Below are 19,301 nucleotides of genomic sequence, written 5' to 3' on the forward strand. Positions count from 1 at the left end.
CAGTCAATGCTGGACCCCCCCCCCCTCCCGTACATCATGCACCAGCACAGGACCTTGCGTCGCCCCCCCCTCCCCAAGCCCCCAGCTGGTTCATGGCTCTATAAGCGGTCCCTGGCACTGGAGCCCCCACCCGGGTCCAGGGTCCCCCTGCAGCACTGGAGCCCTTCCAGGAACTGGAGCTTCCACCCCGGTACCAGGCCCCCAATTGGTAACTGAGTCCCCAGCCAGCACCAAGACCCCCAGCCCTTTGCAGAGCCCCCCCAGTGGGACTGAAGCCCCCACCGAGTACCGAGCCCCCCCCCCCCCCCGCTGGTGTGGAGACCCTCAGTGGCCCTGGGTCCCCAACTGGTGCCAGTGTTGGCTGTGGGACCCATGGGTCCTGGGGCAGGATGCTGAACTGTGGGTGCTGGCACACATTGCTGGTCAATGCTGGACCATCACCCATGGGGGGGTGCTGTCACCCAGAAGGTGTTGTCGGGTCGCCCCCGGCCATAACCCTCAGGAAATACCAGAACAAGGACCCCTCCTCTTGGGTTGCCCTCATTTTGAGGGGATGCTGCAAGGCCACGTTCCACACCTGAGGGTAACAGAACAATCTGGGGGCAAGAAAAGCCCCAATCAACTCCTGTTTACTGCAGCTGTGGGATGGAGGGGGTTACAGCACCACGGGAGGGTGATGCTCAGCCCCACTGGTGACCAAAGCCATCAGCAGGCACAGGCTCCAGAGCCCCACAAAAGACAAAGCCCAAGTCCTAGGCTGCTTTTAGGTACCCCAAAACCTCCTCTTGGCAAGAGGAGCCAGCCCTGCTCTGAGGTCAAGAGCCTCCTCCCAGCTGCTCTCCAGTTTCTCCCCATTGCTCTTTACTGGGAGCCATTCCACACACGGATACCCCTGTGCTGGGTACAAGAGCTTCCCCGAGCCTGCTGGGCACATGGCCCAGGGTACACCACGGATGGGGGATGCTACAGGACCAGAGCCAGTGCTGGTCCACACCTGATGGCCACTGTCCCCCACATGTCCTTTCCAGCATCACCCAGCCTCTGGTGCTGGGCACTGAGGTAGCCGTGCTTGGGCCACCAGGTAAGTTTGACCCCATGGAGCAGAGCAAGAGCTCAGCTGCTGTTTTATTTCAAAGGTTAAAAGTCTGCTAGAAAAACAGAAATCCCCACGGAATTCAGTACCAGTTACAGAGATGCACCAACACCCCAGAGCCCGGCAAGAACTCGTCTCACCCCCACGGCCCTCTTGTCCTCTGTTTGCACCTCCAAGGACCAGATGAGAGGAAGAACAGGACCTGCCCTCAATCTGGAAGGGCAAAGACCATGTGCCTGATGAAGAGATACTTTCAGAGAAGACCAGCTTGAAGCTGCCCATTGAAACCATCACATCACCCATCAGTTCCCACCTGAAGAGCTGCCCAGGCTGTGGTGCCTGGAGACCACCTCACTCTGATGGTCCTTGCTCCGGCTCACAGCAGTACCTCCTGATCCTTGTTAAATCCCTTTCCAGCCACTTTCCAGCTCCCACCAAGGGTGCAGAGACCAGCCAGGAGGTGGTTTTAGCTGGTCCAGCTGCCAAAACAGGTCTCAAATATGGGGAAAGAGCCCCCCTTGGTCTCAGCGCTGCAGTTCCGGCAGTTCTTGTCCTCTTTGCCTGCCCAGGCAAGCTCTGACTTCTGCTTCAGGACTGAGCAGAGCTGAGACCCATACCCACTGTCCCTCACATTGACATGAGCCCTCTGGAGCAAATCCCGGTCCGCAGGGTGAATCCTGCCCCCCTGGACACCCGTTAGCGTGGAGAGCAGGGCCACACCCCAGTCTGACTGCAGAGAACTGCTGCTGAAGTCATGCTCAGCCTGAGCGTTCCATGGAGGAGGCTGAAGGAGGCCAGGGCATGGACCCTGCTCTTCGCCATGGCCCAGGAGGTCCGGTGCTCTTTTCTCTGCTGCTCTGACACCGAGTGAGCAGCAAGAGCCAGCTCTGGCCCCAAGCAGTTTTGGAGAAGGCAAGGGGCAGCTGGTCTGGCTCCTTGTGCTCTCCACATCAGGGCTGAGCACATTTCTGGGTGTGATTTCATTCTCCCCTCGGAGCTGCTCCCCTTTGGAACTCACGTTCACCCTGCTCCAGCCACCCTCACCAACAGCGCGGGCTGCAGCAGCCTCTGCGGGATCAAAACCCCCAGAGGCAGCTTCAAGGTGTGATGCAGGGTCCCCAGGGTCCCTGCACAGGCCCAGGTCCAAACCAACGGAGCTACAAGGTCTGCTGGAGAGCTCTGTGCTTAGGGGCAAGCTGCCAGCCTCCACCACACCAGGCAAGCCTGGCTCAGCCGCCTGTCCTGCACCCTGCCCACCCGTGCCCCCATCCCCTGGGCTTGTCTGCTCACATGGAGAGAGGCCACTACCACCCCACAGCTCCAGCCTGGGCTTCTTTGCCCCCTGGGTGCTCTGTCTGCAGAGCTGGCGTTTCCTGGAGGCAGGCAGTGCTTGTGGAAGGTGGCTGGCAGGCCCAAGCACTTGCTGTCCATGAGGTTCAGACGAGGAAGCCGTTGTCTCTCTGACATGAGGGTCCTCTATGCAAGCCCTCCAGCTCAGGTCAGAAGCCAAGCCCAAATCTGTATCCCCTAGCACAACCTCCTCCAGGGTGCCATGAGCAGCACAGACCCTTCTGGCGAGCCCTGCTCCAACAGAGCAGGTCTTGAGCTCCCCTCCTTCACTGGGGTTACTGAGCCTGTCCCTGGGCAGACAAGGAGAACCTCCCTTGGTCTTCAGGCTGTGATCATGCTCCGTATCAATGAACAGCTCCTGCTCAGGCTGCTCCCTTTCCTTTCCCAGCTCTGCTGTCAGCATCTCCATTTCTCCAGTAACTTGTGCTTGAGGCACTAAGCGTTCATCTGTCAGGCAGGACCGAAGCACCCTGAGAAGAACCATCAGTTAATGCTCACTCTCCCTAGGCCTAGAACACCCTCCCCTGGGGAGAGGAGGCTTTTTCTGCATTGCAGCATGTTGGAAGCCCTCGCTCAGGAGGCACTAAGAAATCATAGCCTGGTGAGGCTCAGCAGTGACACTGCTGCTGGCAGAGATGGGCAGCACAAGGGGGCTCTCAGCCTTCTCACCACTCCAGGGGCTGGGCACAGGAGTGCTACAGAGCAGTGGGGTTTGCATCTGACACAGGGACAGAAGAAATGGGGTCAGCTGCCCTTGCTAGTTTAAAAGGCACTAGAAGGCCATGGGAGCTCCCTGAAGCCACAGGGTATCTCCCATGGCTCACCCAAACTCGGCCTGGCAGGTGCCAGGCTGGTCCCTGCAGTCAGCAACCACTCTCCCTGGTGGCTGATTCCCTAGTGGCTGATTCCCTGGCACAGGACATGAGTTAGGGACCAGTTCCACAGCAGCATGGAGGCTCAGGCCCCGTTCCTGTGAGCGTGCCAAGCTGCATCACGCTGCCTTCCAGCTCCAGAGTTCCCAGATTCATACAGACTTACTTGGCTGAGTGCTCCACAAAGCTGCAGCTGAGCTGCGCGATGACACGGTCCACTGGGGTGTACTGCGAGGGGTCCAGAGCAAAGCGCTTGTGCTGGGGGCTCTGGAGATGCTGGAAGGTAGAAGAGACCCTTAGCCATTTCCAGGAGAGAAACGTGCTGTAACAGCCACTTCAAGCAGCCTTTCCACCAGATAGAGCCATTTGGAAGCAAATTTGGGAAACCCAGGCAATGCTATTACCCCTGCTTGCTTACTGGGAGTATTCTGTTCCCCCATAGACACCTGGTGATGAGGAGGTTGTGTCTGTGTCTAACAGCAGCCTATAGCTTTCCCCAGCAGCTAGTGCAAATGCAGGCTCCGAGTATGTACTATTACCAAAGGCTGGGCTCTGAAAGCCACATTGTTTGGCACCTTCCAGGAGATAAAAAAAACCCTCTTCCCACCTTTTCAACCAGCCCATGCCCCCTGACTGCCATGGAATAGGGTTCCCACCTTACAGGTGAGGCAATGGGATGGTCCTTGAGACTCTCCTCCTCATGCGTGCTACAATACTCCCACTGTTTGCCCAGAGCAGGAGGTCAGAGCACAGATATACTATGGCTTTCATCTGTAAGGCTGATCCTCCTAGATCAGCCATAAGGGCTGTGCATACAGCAGCCTGTCTTCCTTCCAAAAGGGATCGTGGTGATAATGGACATGACACAATTCATGAAGCTGCTGAGTGGGCCCCTTAACTTTGTCAGGGAACCAGGTCCCAGGGGAACCTTTACCTTCTGTAGCTCCTCAAAGGTCTCTTGGCAGCACTCACAGAATCCCCTCTTTTTCTTTGGCACAGTGACTGGTGTGGACTGGGGGCTCTTCTCCCCCTTGCTGCCTATTGGACAGCCTTCCACAGCCCTGCAAGGTAACAGCAAAGATCTTCCCTGCCCTCACTGACAGCCTCAGCAGGCACCCAATACTGCCTCTGAGCTACAGCTCGAGCCACAGCTTCCAGCCACCAGGAACAGGGCTCCTTTTGTCCACATCCAGAAGGTAAGTGGGTCTCCGGATGCCAGGAACCAGCAGGGCAGCAGTCACCAGGAGAGCTGGGTTAAAAACTAGCACAAAAGGAGCTACAACATACCTGGCTCTGCAAGAACTGGAGAGGCTTCTCAGAGGCTCAAATGGGCTGGAGCTTTTGGGTGCCAGGAAGTTCAGGTCGGGAAAGCTTTTGAACTGGTGATGAAAGGGCCGGAATTGCCTAAAACCAGCAGATCAAGACATCAGACTCCTGGCAGTGCTAGCCTGGTTAGAGCTGTCCTCCCTCAGAGGGGCTCAAGGTGCTGCCCCATGCATGCTGAGACACTGCCCATTGCTGTACTTTCACTTGGCTGTTCCAGAGATTTCCCACTCCTCACTGGAAGTACTAAACCTGATCCCCAGTAACAGCACTGATGGGGGCATCTTTTGGACAGGAGGTGGGCTTGCCTGCTCACCTACAAACCCATGTTTACCTCCAAGGCACATCAGCAGCAGGCAGTGCTTCCAGCTACACAGCAGCATGGAAAGGCTTTGGTTCTCAAACCACATCACCCTCTTCATGCTTTGTTGCATGCAGCACGTAAAACCTAATATTTGACACTGCAGCTGCCTTAAATGTTGCCTTCAGAATAATTCATTGGCAGTCAGGATACCGTTAGAGTTACAGAGTTGTTGGGAACACCACATAGATCAGATCCCCTTGTGCTGAATGCTGTAATCAAGTTACAGCCCTGACCTCATGTTTCAAATTCCTTCATTTCGGAGAGCTCGAGCAGGTTAAGTGACCTCCTGAGGATCACAAATGGAATCTGAGCAAGGAAGCAAACTGTTGTCAAGTCTCGTTTAACACCTTCCCCCCCCCGACACATGAGCCACCCAGATTGTTTCTCTAAACTCTATTTGCCTCCCTCTAGGAGAGGGTCAACTTCCCAGTGCGCAACAGGGTCTTCAAGGTAGCCAATGCTCTGCCTGCTTGGAAGAATATTCACTGCAAATAAAACCAGTAAAGGATTCCCTCCTGGAGCTCCTGAGGTTTTAAGGTGGGATATTTAGAAAGACCTCATTTACCTGCTCTGGTCTTCAACCTTCAGAAAAGGGGGCTTCAATTTTCCTGTTAGAAAGCGAGCTGGTTAGAAGTTGCTCTGGCCAAATTCCCTACTCATTCATTCATTCATTCATTCCCCAACAAAACTGGGCTGCAGAGCCAAGCTCACCGGTACTTCTGCCATTGTGAATGCCAAGTGATGGCTAAAGCACAGCCAAAACAGCCTTTGAGGTAATCTACGGCAGCCCTCACCTCTAGGGTTTTCAGTAGAGTGATGAAACTCCAGAGGCAGCCCAACTGTGGGCTGTTTCCAATTTAAAAGAACACCCTGCTAAGTTCCTTGCATCTTTCATGTCTCCCCAGTCTTATCAGCGAGTGGCCTCACCCCAAGCCTCTAACTCTGGCTTGAATTCTAAAACCTGCCATGCATCCTCAATGTAAAACATGCCACCAAGCATGAGACACGAGTTTATGAGAACCATACTGCAGCAGCAGTTGCACAAGCCCAGAGCTCTGCATCAACCCTTCCCCATTTACGTTTACACAACAGCCTGGAGTTCAGAACAGCTCAGGCCAGGGCAGTTAAGTCAAAGCAGTAAGAGCTGCTGGAGACAAATCAACATGCTGCATAGCCAAGCCTGGCATGAGAACACTGCTAAAGGGCAATATCTGGCCTCTGCTTGGTCCCTGAGGAGGGTGAACAGCAGCTATGCTTCCTAGAGAGGCATAAGATATATTAAGGGAGCAGAAGAAAGCCTCAGCAGTGCATTCAGGGAAAAGGCTTTCAGGGCCAGGCTGGGAGAAGAAGCTACCAGTTCTCCTTCACAGGTTATGTTCAACTCAAAAGTGATAACATGACACTCGGCCTGGAAATCCGAGTACAGACCTGGTTAAGAACCAAACACACACCAAGGTATTCCCACAGGGCATCTGCCTGACCCTGAAACCAAGCCTCTCGTGCCTGCCTTATGCCTCTGAAGGGCGAGGTGTCTTGTTTTCCTGTGAGCCTGGCACTCAGTGCTACTGTCTCCAACGAAATGTGAAGCTCACCCTCCAGAAAGGCTGAGTCCCCCTGCCCTCACCACTTAGTTCCTCGAGCCTCCACCTGAGCTCGCATCAAATGTGCTGTTATGTCACTAAAGTAGCTATTTAAGTGCAGGATCAATTTTTCCATGTAAATGCTGCCAAATGCTTAGCACTTCTGAGAGCAAGGCCCCATTTAGGGCCCTAGATGCAACTCAGAGTGGTGTGAGGGTCCTGAGCTCATGGCAGAGTGCTGAACGGTGACAAACAGCTCAGCTGTCACCACAAGTCCCCACATGGGGTTTGGAGTGTGCCACAGACAATCTGCCTTCATCCAACAGCTCTTCAAGCCTTTTTTTACCACCTTTCCCCTTCCCAACCTGGAAAATAATCTTTCAAGTGTGACAAACACAATCCTGGTTGGAGCCTGCTCTGAGATATTACTGACTGTTCACTCTCTAATGAGTGAAGTCAAACAAGTCACCAAGTAACTTACCCTACTGGTGCCAATCTCAGAACCACAACTGGCTCTCTTGTCTAATTGCAGATGAGAACCTGTTTTTCCCCCCTTTCCCTCCTCCTTTGGAAGTGTTATCCCTAGACTGGTGTCTCAGCAGTATGTTTCAGCCTAACAGAAGTGAGTGGGATGCGAGGAACATGCTCTCCTCTGTAGGATGCATTATTCTTTGAAACATCATTTGAGCCAGTGGGTTCAATGTGGAGTGCCAGCAGCAGAGCTCTCAGGTGTCTTGGGATTCTGGGAGCAAATGGTTTACAGCATTTTAAAAGCACTCCCTGAAATAAAAGGCTTGCACATCCTTATACATCCTCAGCTGTATAAGGATGCTGCAGCTAGACTCAGAGAAGGAATTGCAAAACCCATTCAAGAGAAACTGCCTTAACAGTTTGGCGTATTTTGGGTTAATGAAGCTTCAGATGGATTTTTAAATTCCAAGAGAGGCTTCTTCAAGCAGCTCTGCATCCGAGTGTAAACTGGAACACAACTTCCATGCCTACCTTTGCACGTTTTCAATCCAGTTGCACGGCATTTCACCTGAAGGAGAGATTGAGATATTTAGCATGGGAGCCAGCACAGGCAGAACTGCAGCCACTGACCCCAGAGCAGCAAAGTGCGATTACAGGAGTCTCACCCACCAGTTCAGAGGCCCTGCATCAGAGACTGTATCGCCTTCCCCTGATATTTTGCCTCCCAAGTTACCTAGACTTAGTTTAGATACAATACACAGGCTGCCACTCTGATCTTAATGCTCTACCTTCTCCTTGACCTCTCCAGCACATTAAAAAGTGGTTCAGAAAGCTTCAGAAAGCCAGTGTACCAGCCACATATGAGCTTTGTTTTACCCCTAGCCCCTTATATAAGTCAAAATGAGCATTTGCTGTGCTACACATGATGTTGATAACCCATGGCTGCCTCATTCTTATCTGGTTTCACCCCCACTTTTGCAATCTCCATCAATAAACAGAAGCATCAGATTGCCTAGTGTTGGATGAAGAACAAGGAGATGACCCTGCTTTCTAGCCTGTCAGCACGAGAGGAGATAGGAGAATTGCTTAGAGCTACCAAGGGATCCAGAGTACCTCAAACTGGCTGGAGTTGTCAGTTACCTCTGTCTTCTGGCACTGCTTCCTTGCCTCGGAGACCACACGCAGCAGCTGTTGAGTGTATGACAACATATCTGTGCAGGTGAGATGTCAAAGAGCCATAGCTCAACCAGAGAAGCTTGTTCCCCTTCTGACTGCAGCCCAAGTTTAACTCCTGATCCACACCAGGCAAAAGCACACAGCTCCTGAACCAGTCATCACCTGGCAGCATCACCACCACATGGTTCATCTGCCCAAGGAGCAGCCAAAGAGGAGTGCTCTGAGGGCTGGCATCCTGGTTTGCTCTTTAGCAGAGCTGGAGGCTGGCTTTAAGCCCCTGTGGACTTGAGGCACTGTTAGGAGTTGTGCAGCACACAGATCAGACCCTGACATTTGCAGCACCACTGTGGTTCAGTAGAGCTGGCTGCTCAGGAATATACAAGCAGTGGCTGCCTCCATCACACACCCAGACAGGCTCAGCCACAGCAGTATGTCACTGTCATTAGACACTCAGGAACCTTTTACTCTAGGCCTATTATTAGAATCAGAGTTTTACCATCTGTCTTTCCCATCACCCCCTCCCCATTCATCACCGAGATGGGAAGTGCCTTCTAGCACAGAACCAGGAACATCAGCACTTCCTAATTAAAAATGACCAAATCCTGCCATTAGCATGATCTGTACTTCCAGGTCAATTAGTAACAGTGGTCTTTTTGGAACAAATTAATGCACTGACCAAGCCATTAACATTTTCTAATACTACAGCTTCAGTATATTACAGCATTGGCTATTGTAAATGTGATGGTAGCATAGAATGAATCATAGAATGGTTTGGGTTGGAAAGGACCTTAAGATCAATGCACTGCCATGGGCTGGGACACCTTCCACTAGACCATGAGCATGCTCTATACATGTAAGTTCATTTGGTTTTTGGAGGGCAGACCTAGGCAGCCATGGTCAGGATGGCATCAGTCACGTACCAGATATTGCTTGCAATTTCTTCCTTCTGTACCACACTCCCTACATCACTTCTGCTCTACCTGCCTCCAAAATCACTCATTATACCAGCAGCTAATTTCAGCCTGCAGAGAAGGATACCATCCACGTGCAGGATCTGGACTCCCCACAGGCGAGCGCTGGCGAGGATACTGCTGCCACTGCAGGCGTCCTGTACAGAGAGGTTTGGCAAGGTACAGTTCAAAGCAGAGATGCCTATGGGAGCACAAGCAGCTCTAAATCTACTTTAGAGATTTTCCTGTTGCCCAATTGACAGACCATTGTGTAGCTGTTATTAAAAATCAGCAGAAAAGGTTCAAACTCATGCTTTATCTATCCCAAATTAATAGTAGCACCTAAGTCAAATTTTTAATCCCTGCTATCACATGAGCTTCCAAGTGAGCACCAAGATTCATGATTTCAGTGAAAGGACCTCAGGGAGCCTTTTGCCCCAGCTATATGGCTTTAGCTCTTTCTAGGCTAAAAAGTCATCAGATAATGGGTCTTGTATTAACCATTCTCTTGTATGGAGCACCCAGATCACTGGGACAGGCTTTAGAAGTACTAACATGGACGGAAGACATGGCTCTGTGGAGAACAGCAACCAGGAGCACTGCACAATATTCTGCAGGCCACAAGGAACTGCTTTGTACCTCTACCAGCCCCAGAATCTGCTCCCTTCAGTAGGGCAGGGGCTCTGGAGAAGTGGCTGGCACTGGTTCTGCACTGCTCAGCAGCACTTTGAACCTACTCAGCTAAAGCCCATCCACACACAGCTCACCTGATTCTTCATGGCCTTCTGCAGCAGTTCCTTTCCCCTGCTGATCAGGACCTACAGGGAAAGAAGCCAAGTACTGTGTTAAAGCAAAGAGCTACCAGGCAGCAGTAAGCCGAGGGCAGTGTGGCTGTCCAGCAGGAATGATTTCTAGCGATACCTGCCCTCTGCTAAGGAGAGTCTGGCCAAGACTTTATCTCAAAGGCAGCAGGACTCAGCGTTTCCAGGGAGCACAAACAGCAGAGGCACCTCTTAGGTCTACACCAAACAGCCATTGACTGAACAGCAGTGAGTACTCCAGAGCCAGCCAAGAGGAAGCAGCAGCTTAGCCTGGAATGCCGGCCACATCCTAGTGTGCTGGCAGGGGTTAGGAGCAGCCTTGCTAGCCCTTCCTGGGAACCAAGTCTTATTTACAAGCCAATGATTTCAGCATGCAGGTTAAGTTCTTTGTAAGACAAGTGGGTTGTGCTGTGAGCAAGGACAAGGGAACAAACACTTTGAGGGAGTGAAAGCCAACATCAGCTCAGGCTTCCCACCTGCACGTGGTCCAGGTCCAGCTGACAGATGCCCACGACCTAGACTGGGGTAGCAGGCTCTCCTCACAGTCACAGCTTGCAGCAGATACCAGTGGTCAGCACAGGAAGTTTGAGCTTTGGCCACAAGCACTAACAACCAGAAAGCCCAGAACAGGACCCAGGAGAAATCCCCTGTTGCAGACCTCCCAGGTTACAACAGCCTTGTCCTACCTGTGTCTGTGAACACGCACCAGACCCTGCGACAGTTTTAGCTTGTCTACATGTTCCTGGCTTTTCCAGACACATGTCTGCATCAGGATGATTGCATATGCTGTTGGGAAGGCAGCCAAGCCCTCTATTTCCTCTGCCATTTGAGCAGATACCCTTGTTTACTAGCTCACAGCTGTGATGTGCACATTTGAGCTGACAACGATGTGCAGATACAAGGAACATGGGTACGAATACGAATCATCAGACCAGGGGGAGAAAAAAAACCACAACCCAAACTGAAGACCCAACACGGTTGCTCAGAGCAGGAACAACTAAACACTGCTGGTCTCAGGTTCTACCCCTTCCATCTCTTGCGCCAAACTCCGAGGTTGCCTAAACCTTTACAGACACTTCTATACACTTTATAGACACTTATAGGTCTTACAGTGTCTGAGGGTTTCTGGTGAGGTCTGGGATGGTTCCCTTTGGAGGAAGAAGGCACTGGGCCCGTGGCTTTTGCATCTTCTGAAGCTTCGTTGCTGGGCTTCTCAGGCCGAGTTCTGGCTCTGCCTCGTTTGGCTTCTTTGTTGCTGGAAACCACGTAGCTGACTTCTTTGCTAAGGAAGCTTTCGGTCACCTGCAGCAAGAGACAGAACAGAGCAGCTCTGAGACTGTCCAACTCCGAGCTGCAAGAGACCTGCTAAACAAGAGCTGTCCCCTTTAGCTTAACCCCACACACCGTTCAGGGGCTGCTGAAAGTACCCATCTCTACAAGGAGCTGCTTTTCCCATTCTTTGATGCCGTCTCCCAGAAGGAGAGGAGACCCTCAGAGAGCATATGTGCAAACCATCAGCAGAACCTTCAGATTGAGCCCGTCCCCCACTCTCTGCTCCTCAAGCAATGGTTTCAGAGGAAAAGCTCAGGAAAAGGCCCTGACATCACACACGAGCGGGCAGAGCTCTGTTCTCAGGAGCACATCCACTGCCATTAGCCATTCTCTTCTCAGGAGAGCAGGACACGGTAGGAAGGGAATTGCTGAGACAAGAAGCTCCACATAGAACAGGGCGATAGGGAATGAGGAAGCCAAAACACGGAGAAGCCTTTGCACAGGAGCCAGAAGCTGGAGGAAGATGTGGAAACACAAGGCTTGGGATACTCACAATGCACTGACCCCACTGCAGCCCCATGCCACAGGACCCCGGTTAGCACCTATTGGGAGATGCTCCCACAGCACACAGCCAGCTCCCAGCTTGTGTCCCACAGCCCACGAGGCCGTAACCACTGCCTGGACGGTGCTCCTATCGCCACACGACCACTTAGCACCTACTGGAAAGCACCCCCATCGCTGCACAACCGGTTACCAACGCCTGGCTGCTGCCCCACCGTCAGGCACCCCGCTGCCATCTATCAGAAGGTGCTCCCTCGGCCAGGCACCCCGTTACCCCCGTCTGAACCATGGCCCAGGCAGCTCCCCCGCCCCTCAGGACCAGACCACCCGGGGGAGGCAGGAGCCGGGCCCAGGAGGAGCCAGCGGGGCGCAGAGAGGGCCGAGGGCGCGCCGGGACCGGAGCCGGGAGCCCACGTTCCAACCCCAACCCCACCGCCGGGCCCACCGCCGCCTCACCCCGCCGAGGCGCCTGATGGCCACGGCCAGCTCCCGGGCAGCGCGCCCGCTCGGCAGGTCCAGGTAGAAGGACTTCCCGCGGAGGGGCCGGGGCGCCCCGGGACCCGCCATGGTGCCGTGCCTGGCCCGGGACCCGCCGCCGCCGCCGTTTAAACTCGGGCCCGCCCCGTTCCCAACGGCGGCCGCACAGGGATAACGCCGCGGAGCTGCAACGCCATAGGTTTGTCCTGCGCGGCCGCCGTCCTGCATGCGCGGTGGTGGCGCTGGTCCAAGATGGCGGCGCCCGGTAGGGAGGAGGCGGCGGCGGTGACGGGGGGGTTTGCGGCCTGGCTGGCGGCGCGGCTGGAGGCGCTGGGCCTCGACCGGGCCGTGTACGGTGCCTACATCCAGGGGCTGCTCCGAGAGGAGGAGAGCGACGAGGAGCGGCTGGAGGCGCTGCGCGGGGTCCTGGCCGCCTGCCTGGTGAGCGGCGGGACGGGACGGGGGGTTCCGCTCACCCCGGAGCGAGGGGCCGGGTCCCCTCGAGGAGTTGAGGGGCAGCCGCGGCCTCGCCGTGCCCGGGGAGGTCTGGTGCGGAGAACCGAGGAGACAGGCGGGCATCGCCCCCTTGAAGCCTGGGGATTTCTCCTCGGTCTTCATCTCCTTTGGGAGCTGTAAGGTTTCCACAGTGTCTTTATCTCAAGGTGTTTCTTGTACTTGAGCCGAGCAGATAAGGCATCATCCAGGATCTGCTCTTGTCGAAGTCATGCTGACTTCTTAAGATAGATCCTAAGGTTGGGAATCACAAGCCCTTGGTCCTTCTACTGTTCCTGTGCCTCTCACAGCCTCAAATACCCCACATTGGTCCTTGTAGCATCTCCTCCCCAGCCTGGGCACCTTCTCCTGGTGGGTGTTCAGCCCTGAGCTGTGCTTAACTGCTGTAGGCTTGGGGCCTTGCACATATTGGAGCAAAAAGTGGAGACTTTTGTGTCTGCTTTTATCTCTTTGTCTGACCTTCAGTTGTGGAGAACTGTGTTGTTGCTGTCCCCCATGCAGGTGAGCTTTGCTCTGCTCAATGGGCAGTGTCCTCGGTGATGGTTTGTCCTGAAACTTGAAGGTGGTTTTTCAGGTCTTCCTCAGTGGTGAACAACTGTGAAGGCACCCACTGCCCCCTCTAGAATGTGCTCCGGGCAGGCCCAAGGTTGTCCCTGCTGGTGGGAGGGGATGGTCTGTCAGTACAACCAGAGCAGTTTCAGCTCCGTACCCCTGTTTTATCCAGTCCAGTTTATTTGCCGTAGTGAGATTGGTTTGGAGTGGCCTTTGAGTAGCTTCTCTGCAGCCTTGCTCAGAAGAGGGATGATGCTGGGCAGTGCATTTCTAGAGTGGAGACACCCTGATGGCCTTCCCTTGGTGTCTGTGGGGCTATTACACCTTGAGAGCCAGTGCTAGGAAACCAGTGGGTGTTGTTAGAGCTGTATCATGGGACAAGGAGCTCACTGGGGGTGTGTGTACCATGTCAGGGTGCTCTCTGGTCCTGAGCTGTTTAAAATAAGTAAGTGCATGGCATTACTTGTGTTGTCCCAGGTTAACCCAAGCCCTGTGTCTGCATTTAACAAGGAGATGGTATGTGAAAAGCTGTGATTTGAGCTTACTGCAGGGCGTTCAGGTCCTTTGCAGCCGGTACTTTTCATGCCTGGCTCATGCTCGTTTAAAGCTTTGTTCCAAGCCTGAGAAGTCTCTTTTCCCTCCCTAGGAAGAAGATCTCTTACATGATGCTTGCAGGGAAGTGGTGGAGAAGTGGTCTGAATCTCAGGTTGTTGATGCCACAGAGAAAAAAGCAGGTAGTGTCGCTGCTCAGTGTGCCCTTCCTCGTGGTGTGAGTGCTTTGCAGGGCCTTGCCAAGATGAGAACTGTGTGCTCGTCCTGCCAGGAGTTAAAACCACTGCTGCTACCGTGTGTGCTTTGCTTCTCATTGTCATTACTGCTTATTTACTGTTTTGACTTGAACTGGGAAATGAGTAGTTTCACTTGTGGCTGTCCCTGGCATCCTGCTGCTCTTTGAGTTCAGAATCCTGCACATGAGAAGCTCCTTGCGTTTTTGTTTGTTTTTTTTTTAATTCCTGTAGAACTTTTTCAGTTTCCCTTCATAAAACAGCCAGGGCTTTCCCTCTGGTCAGTGCTCACTGCACTCTGCTGGGAGCTGCAGTTGTGGTGGTGTATAAAGCCTGGGCTGCTTCAGTCTGTGGCAGTTTGGAGAGCCAGTGGCTTTATCCACATACACCCGTGGAGAGCTGGGCTGTCCCCTCTGCTGCTGCTCACCCCAGTACACATCAGGACATCTTCTCTTTCACAATCTTCTAAATCCCCCATAAATGCTTGTGGGGGATGCTCTGTGAGGCTGCTGTTGCTGTACTAATGCTGCTCCTCTCCCAGTCACATCTATAGCCCCACTGTTTCTTTGTGCCCTCTCTGAATCCATCTTTTGACTTCAGCTGTCGGCTCAGGAGTGAAGGAAGGTCATCATGGGAGGCTTGTTCTGGTCAGTGGGCAGAGCTCTGGAGTACAATAAACTCATATGCTGGCAAGATTTAGCTGATTTAAGCACGCTGCATGGATCAGTTAGTAATGCTCCAACTGCCCATAGCCTGTGACCATGTCGCATCCCTTCTGGCTAAATCCTGCTTTTTGTTTGCTTTGCATTTTTTGGTTGGTTCTGGTTGCAAGCAGAATATTGTCACTGACTGATGTCCTTCTAGAGGAGTGCTCCCAGTGAGCCCTTATCATGGAATCCCAGAATCTAACAGGCTGGAAAAGACCTTTAAGATCATCAAGTCCAGTTGTTCCCCAGCACTGCCAAGGCCACCACTAACCCGTGGCACTGAGGGCCTCATGTACATGCTGTGAACTCTTCCAGGGATGGTGACTGCAGCCCTGCCCTGGGCAGCCTGTTCCAATGCCTGAGCACTCTTTGGGGAGGGAATTGTTCCTCAGCTCCATCTAAACCTGCCCTGGTGCAGCTTGAGGCCGTTTCCTCTTGTCCCATCCCTTGTTCCTTGGGAGCAGAGCCCAGCCCCTCCTGGCTCCATCCTCCTGTCAGGCAGTTGTAGGGAGCAATCAGGTCCCCCCTGAGCCTTCTCCAGCCTAAACCCCCCAGGTCCCTCAGCCGTTCCCCATCACACTCCAGGTCCTTCACCAGCTTCATGAGGCCTGTGTTTCTATAGCACTTGTCTAAACCTCAGTGTTTCACCAGTCTCGCTCAACTCCTCTGTATAGACAAGGCAGCTGAACCACACATGCAGCAGTCTGTCCTTGGCCTGACCTTGCCTTTTGCCTGGGGACAGGGACAAGTTACACCGTTCTGTGCATTCAATAAATCCCTCTTTTGGGGACAAGTGATTGGAATTGCTAGAGCTCCTGCTGGACTCCTCCTGCTTATACTATCGGTTACCTGCAGGGCTGGTTTTTTTACTTGTCGCAGGAAGAAGGTAGCAGTGTGTGTCTACCTTGTTAGAAGTGCAAGGATTTAATTATTTCAGTGTGGTTCCATGAAAGGATAAATCCCCAATGGAGTCAATATCTACTTAGAATAACAGAATCCTGAGGAGAAGCTATTAACAAGCTGAACACTTCAGTGGTAGAAGGTAGCTATGTGCGCACGTGGCACATCCTGCCGTGTCTGATGCTCTGACTCCTCTCCTTGCCAGATGAGATCCAAGCCATCGCCAGCATGATGGAGAAGCAGGCCAAGATTGTGGTGAAGCCCAAAGAGGTCTCCCAGGAGGAGAAGCAAAGGAAAGCTGCTCTCCTGGCCCAGTATGCCAATGTGACAGATGAGGAGGAATATCCTTTTCCTGACCCAGCTGAGACTTGGTGCGTTGAAGGATAATGGTTGTTAGAGATTTCCTAAAGGAAAACAGTGTCTTTATTGGGAAAATTGGGGAAACTTTTCAATCTTCCTTCTCCATGACAAAATAACTTCCATGGAGAAAAGCAAGGAAGCTCCTTGTTTGTGGAGTGCCGTGAGCAGATGCTCCTTTGAGGATGCTTGTCTGGGTAAGGTTCCTCCAGTCCAGGTATGTTGCAGAAGAGGGGGGAATCGCCTCCTGGTAACTCTGTACATGGTAGTTAATGAATTGAATTAATCTATTGCTTTGTAATGAGAAATCTGCTGAAAAAATCCTTTTTAGAGTGGTATAAAGTGGGAGAGTTTAAAGTTCACTTGTAATGCTGAAGAACAAGTTCTTCCTTAAAGAGTGAAGTTGAATAGGAAACGGGAAGGAATGGTACCTGGTGCTTGAGCAGCAGGAGGGAGCTGAACATGTGGGGTCTGTGTCTGTGAGTGTTCAGCTGCTTCCTTGTGGCTTGACAGAAGGGTTATTTGGCATGTTTGGAGTCAAGTGTGACTGTCCAGAGGCACAAGGTCATTACTGATGTCCATATTTCCTTAATCATCTCACTGGTGAGGATGAACAGGACGGATCGACTGCGACAGCAGTAAACCTGGGGTCAGAAAAATGTATCCTTTGAATTCTGGGTGACCCAGGCTTTATGGAAGGAAGGCAGCTTGCATGGTGAGTTCCCATTTCTCATCTTTCCTTATCCCTGTTGATTCTCCCCATTGCTTTAGGGCCACCTTCTAAGTCTGGTGATTATTTTTCTTCTCATGTAGCCTGACCTTGCTCATAATGAGAGTTAGAGTTTCATGTGTGCCCTCTGCACAGCCAAGACTGGCCCTGTCAGTCTCTTTCTCTCCTCTGTCCCTGCCTTCCCTCATCTGCCCTCTTTGAAGCTTCACAGAACATGCTTATGAGTAAGAATAATTCTCCTATGAACATGAGCTTAATGTTAGCTGATGTCCAGAGAGGGAAGTCACATTGGGAATTACTAGAAGTGCAGCAGAAACAAAACTACATACCGGTTTTAAGAATCTGTAGTGACTTGATTTTTCTACTAACAAATCCTTTCCTAGGCAGTGTGCATTGACTCTGCATGACTTTCCTATTTGGAAAAAGAAGAATAGGTTGGATGGGGTTTGGAGCAAGCTGCTCTAGTGGAGGGTGACCCTGCCTGTGGCAGGGGGTTGGAGCTGGATGACCTCTAAGCTCCCTTCCAACCCAAACCAGTCTGGGATTCTGTGAAAAACAAGCAGATTCCTTTTTCCTTCTCTGTTCCTCATTCTGAAATTCCTTGCCTGCTTGGTGAGGAAGCAGAAGAGGGAGCCAGAAGGTGAAGGGGGGAGGTAGAATAAGCCACCTCATGTGCTAAAGCTTTGTCTAGTTTAAAGCCCCAAAAATAGGGCTGCAGAGTGGAAGCTGCATGGCTTCAGCCAGAGCCTTGTCTGCCCTTAACACGCCCCCAGCGCTGTTCCGAAACACCAACGTGGAGGATGTGGTGAATGCCAGGAAGCTGGAACGGGAGCTGCTGCGGGATGAGTTCCAGAAGAAAAAAGAGCAAGATAAAGTCCAGCGAGAGAAGGACAAGCTGGCCAAGCAGGAGCGGAAGGAAAAGGAGAAGAAAAGGACACAGAAAGGCGAGCGAAAGCGGTAGCTGCAGTTCTGCAGTCGGACTCTCGAGGGGATAAGAATACTTATGAATATGGTGTGTGTTTAAAAAGCAGAAATTCTGGACACGTGCTGGCGAGTGGCTCTTTGGAAGCGTTTGGGGTTTTTTTCCTTTGTTTTAGTTAGCAGAAGAGAAATTTCAAGCACCTCCTAAACTCGAAGTGTGCCATGTGCCTGTGGTGTCAGTGACCCAGTCAGTTCTTGTGGCCAGTGTCTGTACCAAAGAACGGTGAAGTGATGATGTCTGTGGTTTTAAATTGATTTGTCCTTGTTACCACTTCAAGCAAAGCAAAACACAATGTAGGAGAGGGCTTCCAAACTGCGTCCTCCTGCCAGCCTTGGTTTGCAGCAACAGTTAGGATTTGAAAACAGAGCAGAGCCCCTTTCTGATGTGTAATCAAGGATCTGCTGCTACAGGGCAAATGTGAGTTTATTTACAGTAGCCTTGAAAAACGTATTTGCAAATACATGTATTTCTGCTGCCAAGAACAGCACTAGGTCACACTGTGCCTGTGCTGAGAGAGCAGGGTTGGAGCTCACCTCGGTGAGGGCAAGTGCTGTTCTGCAGCGAAAGAAAGGGAATGAGATGAAATCCAGGCAAGTTGCAGCTATGGGATGGCATCACCCACAGGTTTTTGGTCAGGTAAAGGCTTTGGTGCAGTGGTAGCAAATTGGTCAGTTCCTTCTGCTACTTCAGACTTGATGCCGGTAGCTGGAAAATGGTGCTCCCTGCCACTGCTCCGGCCATTGCCAGGGTGAGTGGTTGAGCGTGACGCAGTGCTGAGTGGCTGTGAGTTGGATGCACTGGGTTTACAGGCTGGTGGCTTTTGCCAGGCACAGTTACTGCCAGGGCTGAACACTGCTCTTGCCCCCAAAGGGCTTGGTACCTGCTGTTTCCAGCCTTTTCTGTGCTGGTGTCATCCACCTCTGGAGAGGAGAACACTAACTGCTGTAACTGAGTGTGAAAGAGCTGCAGTGTTCTCGGGGTGCGGGAGGAACTGGCATGCCCAGAGCTTCCTTCTCTGGGTGCCATGTGCTCCTGGCAGTTGCTAGCCCCATCGCCTGCTTTCAGCACCAGTCTGCCTCAGTGGCCGTGCCTCCTGTTTAACTCGCTGCTGCAAGTGTATCTAACTGCTTTATCTTTGGACTTGAATAATAAAACTGGTTGGCCAAGAACTGGGTTCCTCTGTTAGAGTGAAAGTCACGGTTGGTGGTTGTGTGGTTTGGGGCTCCCATCTGGCCTGTCCTGTGTCCTCACTGTCCCTCACCCAGCAGCAGTGTTTCTGAGGGCTGCCCCAGTGCTGCTTCTCCTGGAGTCACACCATTTCCCAAGGCTGGAGCCCTCCGGTTGTAAACCTCCAGAAGAAAGAGCTGCCTTCACCCCCTCATAACAAGAACTGCCGCCCTCTACCCACTGCAGAGCTCAGGAGCCAAACAAGAACAAACAGCTGTGTCATGCATGTCAAAAGGTG

General features: G+C 52.5%; 2 protein-coding genes across 5 annotated transcripts; one reads left to right on the forward strand and one right to left on the reverse strand.

Moving 5' to 3' along the window:
* Nucleotides 1-1,104: 1,104 nt before the first annotated feature.
* Nucleotides 1,105-12,408, reverse strand: DBF4B (DBF4B-CDC7 kinase regulatory subunit). Of its 4 annotated transcripts, none has more exons than XM_062629971.1 (11): nt 12,290-12,408; nt 11,111-11,302; nt 9,947-9,997; nt 9,268-9,337; nt 8,194-8,264; nt 7,585-7,621; nt 5,568-5,610; nt 4,603-4,719; nt 4,250-4,376; nt 3,482-3,591; nt 1,105-2,913 (listed from the first exon to the last, which is right to left on the reverse strand). In XM_062629971.1, exons 1-11 carry the CDS (start codon nt 12,398-12,400, stop codon nt 1,560-1,562), a joined length of 2,283 nt encoding a protein of 760 aa, XP_062485955.1. In that variant the 5' UTR covers nt 12,401-12,408; the 3' UTR covers nt 1,105-1,559. The 4 variants fall into 4 exon arrangements, with proteins under 4 accessions (XP_062485955.1, XP_062485954.1, XP_062485953.1 ...); XM_062629970.1 differs by having other exon boundaries at nt 5,568-5,613; XM_062629969.1 differs by having other exon boundaries at nt 8,167-8,264.
* A 127-nt stretch (nt 12,409-12,535) lies between these two features.
* Nucleotides 12,536-19,005, forward strand: CCDC43 (coiled-coil domain containing 43). The gene is made up of 5 exons (XM_062629979.1): nt 12,536-12,751; nt 14,022-14,109; nt 15,973-16,108; nt 16,726-16,784; nt 17,628-19,005. Exons 1-5 carry the CDS (start codon nt 12,563-12,565, stop codon nt 17,813-17,815), a joined length of 660 nt encoding a protein of 219 aa, XP_062485963.1. The 5' UTR covers nt 12,536-12,562; the 3' UTR covers nt 17,816-19,005.
* Nucleotides 19,006-19,301: the final 296 nt, after the last annotated feature.

This window comes from Pezoporus occidentalis, unplaced genomic scaffold, assembly GCF_034315485.1.
Source record: "Pezoporus occidentalis ecotype Australia unplaced genomic scaffold, CSIRO_AGI_Poc_V1 ctg344, whole genome shotgun sequence".
NCBI classification, from domain to species: domain Eukaryota; kingdom Metazoa; phylum Chordata; class Aves; order Psittaciformes; family Psittacidae; genus Pezoporus; species Pezoporus occidentalis.

Bases quoted from the DNA above. Each gene is read 5' to 3' on its own strand.
- CCDC43 (XM_062629979.1), top strand. From the start codon at position 12,563: ATGGCGGCGCCCGGTAGGGAGGAGGCGGCGGCGGTGACGGGGGGGTTT. The intron at 16,109-16,725 runs ATATCCTTTTCC...TAATCATCTCAC, and splicing joins AATGTGACAGATGAGGAGGA to TGGTGAGGATGAACAGGACG. The intron at 16,785-17,627 runs GTATCCTTTGAA...ACACGCCCCCAG, and splicing joins AAACCTGGGGTCAGAAAAAT to CGCTGTTCCGAAACACCAAC.
- DBF4B (XM_062629968.1), bottom strand. From the start codon at position 12,400: ATGGCGGGTCCCGGGGCGCCCCGGCCCCTCCGCGGGAAGTCCTTCTAC. The intron at 5,614-7,584 runs GTAGGCATGGAA...CTCGCTTTCTAA, and splicing joins TGGATTGAAAACGTGCAAAG to CAGGAAAATTGAAGCCCCCT. The intron at 3,592-4,249 runs GTAAAGGTTCCC...TCTACCTTCCAG, and splicing joins CCTTTGAGGAGCTACAGAAG to CATCTCCAGAGCCCCCAGCA.